We start from the raw sequence: 8,548 nt of genomic DNA on the forward strand, positions 1-8,548 counted from the left end.
ACCAACTAATATATTTTAGGCTTAGTTTTTTTTTTTTTATTGTTGCTTTTCCTTTAATCACTTTTGAGTTAATTTTAGATAAAATAAAATTTATAAGATGTTTGTTGTTTTCAATTTTTAATTTCTTTTACTTTTAGGAGAGGATATATGATAGTATATGTAAAATGATCAAAATAGGTAACTTTTTAAATATATATTTTTTTATTGTTAAAATATTTCGAAATTAAATTTTGTAAATAAAAAAAATTGAAAACTTTTCGGTGAGGTCATTTATTAAATTATTAATTTAGTTAAATAATTATTTTATAAATTTTAGATTTTATATTAATAGTTAAGATATTTGTGTAACTAATGTCACTCAAACCTGCTTTTGGAATCCTTTTACAGAATAGTCAATTTTCAAATTAGTCACCAAAAATTTGTTGGATTATAGCTCAAGAAATAATTGACAATCCTAAACCCACTAGTCTAGTAAAATTTTGGGTGTTTTTATCACATTTTAAAGTTTTTGGACCTGAGTTTTCCACAAACCTTTCGGATGAGAAAACTAATACTCTGTATAGGTAATATAATAATTGAAGTCACTCTCTGGACGCCATCCTGGAAACGCAATCTCGGACCCCAGAAGACCAAACACCATATTTATTAATCAAATTATAAAACCTCAGTATACACACTCAGGAATTGGTCTTTGCATTGAAAATTCCAAGCTATTTCTCCAATCTTTTAAAAACTATATATTATAAAATTCCATAACAAACATCCCATTAGTCTTCAGTTTCCATCTTCGTACACCCATAAAAAATCCCCCCCAAAAACAAATATGGGCAGTCAAATTTGAACTAAATTTCGGCTTCTAGGTTCGAAAAATTTCATCCTTATGTTACCCTGAGTAAAATCCTGATAAAAATATATCACTGAAGTAATGTGCAACGTCATATTAGTAATATTCAATTAAAAAAAAAATTGAGCAGTCTAGAACATGAACACAGTCAAAATTGAACCGAATTCCGGCTTCCGGGTTCAAAATTTTCATGTTTATGTTATTCAGGGTAAAATCCTGTAAAAACTGTAATGATAAAGAAGTATCGTGCAACGTCATATTAGTAATATTTAATAAATAAATAAAAATTGTTTTGGAGGAACAGGAGACACGTTTAGTTAAGGAAGCAAAAGGGACTTTTTTGTTAAGTGTGAAAATGTCAGGATCAGGCCCAGTAAACACGACGGAAGTGAAGACTTTGAAGAAGGAAGGAGATTGACTAATGCACACAGCACAACCGACCAATAAAGAAACTCAACTCAAACCTCTGTATTTCCTTTTGAGTTTTCTTTTATTTTTCAAACTACAAATGAAATCTTTCCAGATTCTTTCAATCTTTTTACACACAGAATTTTCCTTCAAAAAGTGCTCAAACCTTTCCAGGCTGCACAGACTCATCCTGGAGTTTTCCTGATTCAGAATTTTTACCTGGCTACATCTTCAGGTAAGCAACTTTTGAGATTTTTCTCTTTTTGTTTTGATACCATGTTTTAAAGTTTACATTGCATCATCCTGGAATTTTCCTGATACAGAAATTGTTGAAATTGGGACAGAAATACTTGTGTTTTATGAAGCACCAGGGTGGCTTGATTTTGAGTCCTGGAAAATGCCCCTGAGGGCCTAAAAGTTACAGTGTTAAAAGGGGTGTCCTTGATTTTGATAGAACTTGGAGATTTTCGATTGTTTCGTGATTTTCGAGCTGATGGACTCGATGGATTTCAATTTTGGAATTGAGGATGTTGGGATAGCAGTTTTACAGGAATCGTGGAACAGGGTGGCAATTCAAGCAGTGGACCTTGCTAGTGAAACAAGAGATGTGGTACTTGGAAAGAGTAGTTTTCAGGAATTTTCCAGTAGTGTTAATGAGTTGAATACCCTCTTTCATGCCTTAGATCCCAGGAAAATTGAAGCTGCAATGGGTTTAAAATCTACTAAAGCTGTACTGGAGACCTTGAATGGTCAGCTGAGGAAAGCCTGTAAGATTATTAAAGATTACAAATCTGGAAGCCGGTTGCGTCTCTTGCTTCACTCAAACTCTGTGCTGTCAGAAATGCAGGATTTGTCCAGGGAGATTGCCACGACCATGGAGTCGTTTCAGCTTGTCAATCTTAATATGACGCTGAACTTAAAGGCGATGATGAATCAGATTGTTGACAGTCTAAGGTCATTGGAGTTCCATTCAGCGGCTGCAACAGAAAGAATTGCTATGGAGATAGAGAATTCGATATCACAGAGCAACAGAAATAGAGAGAATGCTGTGAATCTCCTGGAGAAGATTGCAGAAGCTGTTGGTGCTAGCGCAAATACATTGCTAGTACAAAATGAGTTGGCGATTTTGAAGCAGGAAAAAGAAGAGATGGAAGCTCAAAAGAAGCAAGCAGAAGCACTTCAGTTGAATCAATTGATACAGTTATTGTATAATACAGAACTTGTTACAAGGCCAGAAAATGAGGAAGTTCCTATATATCACCAGCAATTCCCAATTGAATCGATAATATGCCCTTTGTGCAATGAGGTGATGAAAGACGCCGTTGCAATTGTCTGCGGTCACAGCTTTGAGAGGCAGGCAATTCAGGAACACTTCAAGAGAGGCGAAAAGAAGTGCCCCACTTGCAGAGAGGAGCTTCCATCTCTTGATCTTACGCCAAATTTTAATCTTCGAAGCTCTATCGAAGAATGGAAGCAAAGGGAGATGGACTTGAAATTCCAAGCTGCAGTTGTTGAAATCAATTCCAATGATCATTCCCGGCAAAACAAGGCCTTGGAGGATATGCAAAGTCTTATGGAAATGCCTCGGTATGCAGCAAAAACTGATGGAGAATTCATTCCAAAGCTGGTGGAATTCTTAAAGGATAACAGGCTTAACGCCAAGGCCACGCTGAAATGCCTCTACTACCTAGCTAGATTCAGTGATGATCATAAGGTAAACAAAGTTGAGATGGATAAATCCCATTTCCTTTTTAATCTTTCGCCTATTCTGACATTACAGTTGTTGCTCGAGAGTTGCAGGAAGCCATTGTTCAAGCAGGGGCGATTCGCCACACTGTGAAGCAGATCTATAAAGGCGAAACAGAAGCTGAAGCTCTTGCAGTCTTGCTGGAGCTATCCAAGAGAGAATCCCTTGGAGAGAAAATAGGGAAAACAAAAGACTGCATTCCTATTTTGGTTTCTTTGCTCCATAATGACGATCCAAATGTCTCAGAGAATGCTCACAGTGTATTGCAGAATCTTTCCTCGAACACGCACTTCGCTGTCAAGATGGCTGAAGCTGGATACTATCAACCATTTGTTGCTTGCTTCAACCAAGGTAGAATAGTTCACCTGATAGGAATACTTTTCATCCAATTCACTGTGTATTCATTTGAACAGTCTTTCTGACAGGATCCCCAGAGACCAGATCATTGATGGCGGCAGCCTTGATGAATATGCAACTCAAGGAAAATAGCATTTCAGTCTTGAAAGAGAGGCCATTTATACACAACATAATCCAGCTGCTCTCTTCAAACTCGCCTGCTAGCAAATCGGCTTGCCTCAAATGCATCAACAAGTTCATAGCCTATCCGAGAATGTTAAAGAGGCTTCTATCAGATCCTGTGACCATTCCACTTCTGCTTGGCCTCATCTCATTTGTCAGGTCTGATCCGCAATTGAAGCAGCAAGCTGCTGAGATTCTTGCTTTGATGGTTGAAGCCTGTCAGCATCCTCAATTCCAGTTGTTTCAAGGCTTGCAGGAACTCCAATCCGAGCATAACATCAGTCTCTTTCTGCAGCTCGTAGCTAGTTCCGAACCTCAAGTGAAGATTCAGTTTCTGCACTTACTGGTGGAGCTCAGTTATAAATCAGAGAAAGTTCGGGACCTAATCCAATCAAATGACGACACAATCACTAACCTGTTCTCTTCCCTAGATGGTGACCAACCAATAGTTAGAAGATGGGCATTGAAACTCTTATATCGCATTTCTGAAGGCCATCCTAATGGGGTTCAACTCCCACCTTCCCCCGGCAAAGAAACTGCCATCAATAGTCTAGCAACTATTCTCACAAGCTCTCTAGACATCGAAGAAAGGTCCACTGCTTCTGGAATCATCAGCAGGCTTCCGAAAGACGATGATGTTGTTGATGAAGTACTTCGTAAATCAGAAGTATTGAAAGCCATTCATGAGGTGATTTGCAGCATGGATGGGGAACATTTCGGGATCAGGATACCTGCAAGCCAAGATGAATGTCTACTTGAGAATGCGCTCGCGGCTCTTTTACACTTCACAGAACCCTCCAAGCCTGAACTTCAGAGGCAAGTGGGAAAGCTTCAATTGTATCCATCACTAATTAGAGTCCTCTCCTCAGGAAGCTCGATGGCCAAGCAGCGAGCAGCGACTGCACTTGCACAATTATCCCAATCCACCAGCCTGTCAGTCTCCAATGCAACCAGAATTGCAACTGAAACTAATACCTCAACGCCAATGCTTTTTCTGATGAAACTCTTGCCGGATATGTCTTTGTGCTGCTCTGACTCATCAGAACACCCGAGTTTATGTTCTGTTCATGGTGCTGCTTGTTCACCAAGAGAAACATTCTGCCTTGTCAAGGCGGATGCAGTGAAGCCATTGTTGAAAAGCTTGAGCGATATAGAGTCTGGTGTCGCGGAGGCTGCTCTTATGGCACTGGAAACATTGCTAATAGACCACAGCACCTTGTCTCCTGCCACGGCTGTTATTGTCGACAGCCAAGGTGTGACAGCCATTCTACAAGTCCTGGAAAAAGGATCCTTATCTGCAAAAACGAAAGCCCTTGATCTCTTCCAGAAGATCCTGAAGCATACAAAGCTTACTGATCCCTTGTTTAAGAAATCCGAAAGGATCCTCATCCAGCTTCTCGACGATGATTCACTCAAAAAGAAAGTTGGTCTAGTTCTTAGGCAAATGAACATCATCCCAGATCAATCTTCCTATTTCTGAATTGGCCAGTAGAAACACATACTTCACTCATTATTAGACAATCACTTGGCCACAATATTCATGTAGGACTAATCGTTTTCATCTGACAATGATACGTTCTTCCCGCTTACAATTCAGAAGCTGCAAATCAAGGGAAGCAGATATCAAAGTTCGGTAACCTAGTGGTATGTGTAAATATTTCCGGGTTGGGGGGGTTTTGAAAATGTAAAATAGTGTTAATTTACAAATTTGGGAAGTTCAGCCTTGTTCTGAAGCTGCCGCTGCTAATGGAATCAGAAGGGCAGATGAAGAAATCATCAAATTCTTTAAATCCATGGCCGACTTCAAACCTATTTAACAGAAGTAGTGGCTGGTGAGTTAAGATAGAAATAACATTAGCTGTGATTTTTTATTCTTTTGGGTTGTAGGTATCATCATTTTGTACAAAATTAAAAGTTCTTGCATCATGGAAGGCAATCAATTTTTCATTCAAAATCTGAATCTGTCTTAGCTAGTCTTGTTTCCTGTGGATGTTTGTTTCTCTTATTAAAACCTTTCTTAAAGATGTTTTATAATATGTCCCTGGCGCAAACATCTTAAAATTTCCAAATTACGACATGTCTAATATTTACAACGCTCTCGTAATTTAAGGGTAAGAATAGTGTCGGTCAACCAATGAATGTGACTTGTAAGGTACAACAATTATTAGAAAATAATCGAGTTTGAGCAGTAACCATGAATGCTACAGATGGTCTAACCAGAGGAATTGAGATGATAGATATGGGAGCTCCTCTTTAAGTGTTCTGGTCGATGGAACAACACTAGGACAAATTTTCAGAATGCTTGGAGAGCCTGTGGATAAAAAATGTCAAGACGTCCTAAATGAATCTTCAGTTAGTTATTCGTCCGTCTCCAATGATTTAGAACTTTTTACCTTAATTGGACATGTGAGACCAGCCAACTTTGCTTGAAATTTGAGGCCTCTGCCTAACTGAAGAATTCAAAGATTTCAGTTTAATCCTATCCACATCTAAACCAACCGCCAATATGTTCTCCTGGAAAAGCTGCATTAATTCCAACTGTTCTTGAGATTGCAATGCTTCTATAATTAGGCTGCAAACTCTTTCTCCCCTGCCCTTTATAAATGAATAACCCAATTACACATTCAAAATATAACAAAGATTTTATCAGTTTTTCTGGAAAAAAAAATGGCATTAAGGGCAACTGTAAGTACCCTAAAACATGTTACGTCTTTTCTATTTGTATATTGTGTTGTCAAGTGATCATTGATAGTGATCTTGACAAACATTGCAGGGATATTGGAGATCAATGCTGAATCGTTTGGGCGGAAACCACCCATTCGCAACATCGACTACTCCCAAAATGAAACAGTTTGCACAAAGTGCGGGCTCTGCTCAGGCAAATCAGTCTTACAACAAGTGAGTGATACAGTGTATGTCAAACATTTTCTTATCAAGCATTTAGAACTTTTGTGGTATGATATCCTTTCGATTGTCTCAGGTTTGCGATGACAGGAGAATTTGCACCAGTTTATATGGTTCTGGGAATGTTGGTGGTGGCACTGACAATAGGGACACACACAGCAAAACAGCAATTGGCACATTGCCCTAACGTTAGCGTAAGCAAGAAGAAAAGGAGATCCATATCAGAGGTTGAGGAGCCAGATCATGCTGTCAGTTCGGCTGATAGGTTTGTGAATAAATCCTTCCTAAGGAAGGTAGCTCACATCCAGGACAACAAACAGAATCTCCCCAGTCCTACTCGCCCCAACCCTTTTACCAGGTAACTTTCATCTGCTCTATAAATCTTTCATTACAAGATTCGCCCACTGCAAAAACTCTGATGGAGGTTAATGTTGCTGGAAACTGCAGCCCTCGAAATGTAGAGACACTGAAGACTGCTGGAGCGAATCCAAGCCGCTCCTGAAGAAAAATGATCTTAACTTGTGTCAACTCTGAAACTTGTGGTTTCTTGAGTAGTAGTAGCAATCCAGGATGGTGTCAAATTGTACATAGAACAGCATCGATTAGTTCTCTTTCTGCTGTGATTATAGATTTTATTATGGTATTAGTTACTAAATGAGAGCCTTTAGTCATCAGAATTCCGTGCTAGGCTCTCCAAATCCTTGTGTTATTGGATTTATTCTTCTAATAAAACAGGCACCACTGCATTTGTATGATTCTGTAAATTACATATAATTTCTTGTAAGAAAAAGGCAATGCATTGCATAACAAAAGCATGCTCAAAATATATTTTAACCTTTTTTCGACAAAATTGTTGAATCCCCTTCAAACTAATAATCCTACCAAGTATTTATTACTCGTCTTTAGTTTAAGTCAAGCTCAAGCCATGAAGTATAATAAGTTGAAACACTAAAGAGACTTGACACATCGTTTAGGACGCAGATCTTGATATGCAATATTATTGTTTTTAATCAGAATCATTTTGAGTACTTAAGAAACAGTTACAACCTCTCTAAAGGCTTAAACAATCATCCAACAAGTACACATGCAACCCAGCAGGAGAGATCATGAAACTCATGCATGTAAGCACAAATCAAGAGACCATAAATTTCCCAGATCCTAGAGTTTCAGAATATATAATAAAATCATGTATTTAAACACATCTTCTTCCCACATCAGTTTTCTGGAGAAAACAACGAAATATCTATCAAAGATTCAGATTTTCGGCAACTGTTTCCGCATTCTTCTTTGTGTTATCAGCAAGATCAAGCAATCTTGGCAAGCTGTAAAATTTATATATTCACCATCATCATCGTGCATTGTAATATCAAATAAATAGCTTTTCCAGTATTGCAAACTAGATTTCTCTATGTATTTCCTGGCAAGCTGCTCCACAGCAGGAGGCAAAACGGCCCTGAAGAATCCATTTTTGTAAGTACCGGGTATCTATTTGCAGCTATTCAATCCTTACCAATAACTTAAAAACTTGTTTGCATTAGTTAGACGTGAGATAATGAATTACATCCAATAATTTATAACAAGAAGTGAAATCTTAACAAACAAAAATGGAAGGGGAATTTAGAGCTTTCAGTTTCTTCTTACCAACATGTAGACAAGCCTCTTTCTAAATTTGGGTTGCCGCCAGCTTTCCTCTTCTCTATGTAAACTAATCCTCTTAATCATACACTCAATTCAACATTGAGAATTCACTAAAAGAGTTTCATCAGTTTTAAGTAATCTAGGGAGTATGGCATTCAGAGCAACTGTAAGTTCTTAGAACAAGTTCATCTCTGCCGTTTGCATATACTGTTGTGATCTTGACAATAAACAAAATTGCAGGGTTACTGGAGATCAGTGTTCAATCGTTCGAGTGAAAACCGGCCATATACAACATCAACTACTCCCAAGATGAAACTCTTTGCTCAAACTACTGACTCAGCTGAAGTAAACCGACCTTACAACAAGTATAAAAGACAATATATATCATATATTTGCTTCTCAACATTTTGAACTTATGCTACATGATTGAAGATTTTTATATGCAGATTTTCTAATTTTTTTGAACTACAACATTTTGTCTTGCAACA

The 8,548-nt window shown here is 38.0% G+C and overlaps 2 protein-coding genes across 4 annotated transcripts; both read left to right on the forward strand.

Annotated features, from left to right (window-relative positions):
* Positions 1–1,397: 1,397 nt before the first annotated feature.
* Positions 1,398–7,087, forward strand: LOC116126508 (U-box domain-containing protein 43-like). 3 transcript variants are annotated; one of them, XR_004127496.1, is made up of 7 exons: positions 1,404–1,487; positions 1,576–2,966; positions 3,053–3,350; positions 3,425–5,350; positions 6,292–6,416; positions 6,499–6,780; positions 6,870–7,087. XR_004127496.1 is itself a non-coding variant. In XM_031412181.1 (4 exons), the coding sequence occupies exons 2-4, from the start codon at positions 1,746–1,748 to the stop codon at positions 4,996–4,998; spliced, it is 3,093 nt and encodes a 1,030-aa protein (XP_031268041.1). In that variant the 5' UTR covers positions 1,398–1,487; positions 1,597–1,745; the 3' UTR covers positions 4,999–5,492. The 3 variants fall into 3 exon arrangements, 2 of the variants coding, with proteins under 2 accessions (XP_031268041.1, XP_031268040.1); XM_031412181.1 differs by lacking the exons at positions 6,292–6,416; positions 6,499–6,780; positions 6,870–7,087 and having other exon boundaries at positions 1,398–1,487; positions 1,597–2,966; positions 3,425–5,492; XM_031412180.1 differs by lacking the exons at positions 6,292–6,416; positions 6,499–6,780; positions 6,870–7,087 and having other exon boundaries at positions 3,425–5,492.
* On the forward strand, positions 6,186–6,924 carry LOC116126529. The gene is made up of 4 exons (XM_031412215.1): positions 6,186–6,203; positions 6,292–6,416; positions 6,499–6,780; positions 6,870–6,924. The coding sequence occupies exons 1-4, from the start codon at positions 6,186–6,188 to the stop codon at positions 6,922–6,924; spliced, it is 480 nt and encodes a 159-aa protein (XP_031268075.1).
* Positions 7,088–8,548: the final 1,461 nt, after the last annotated feature.

This window comes from Pistacia vera, unplaced genomic scaffold, assembly GCF_008641045.1.
Source record: "Pistacia vera cultivar Batoury unplaced genomic scaffold, PisVer_v2 Contig180, whole genome shotgun sequence".
Taxonomy (NCBI): Eukaryota; Viridiplantae; Streptophyta; class Magnoliopsida; order Sapindales; family Anacardiaceae; genus Pistacia; species Pistacia vera.

Excerpts from the sequence above, each read along its gene's own strand:
- LOC116126529 (XM_031412215.1), top strand. Across the intron at positions 6,417-6,498 it reads GCAAATCAGTCTTACAACAA|GTTTGCGATGACAGGAGAAT; the intron begins GTGAGTGATACA and ends CGATTGTCTCAG. Across the intron at positions 6,781-6,869 it reads CGCCCCAACCCTTTTACCAG|CCCTCGAAATGTAGAGACAC; the intron begins GTAACTTTCATC and ends TGGAAACTGCAG.
- LOC116126508 (XM_031412181.1), top strand. The coding sequence starts at position 1,746 with ATGGACTCGATGGATTTCAATTTTGGAATTGAGGATGTTGGGATAGCA. Across the intron at positions 2,967-3,052 it reads GATTCAGTGATGATCATAAG|GAAGCCATTGTTCAAGCAGG; the intron begins GTAAACAAAGTT and ends CGAGAGTTGCAG. Across the intron at positions 3,351-3,424 it reads TGTTGCTTGCTTCAACCAAG|GATCCCCAGAGACCAGATCA; the intron begins GTAGAATAGTTC and ends TCTTTCTGACAG.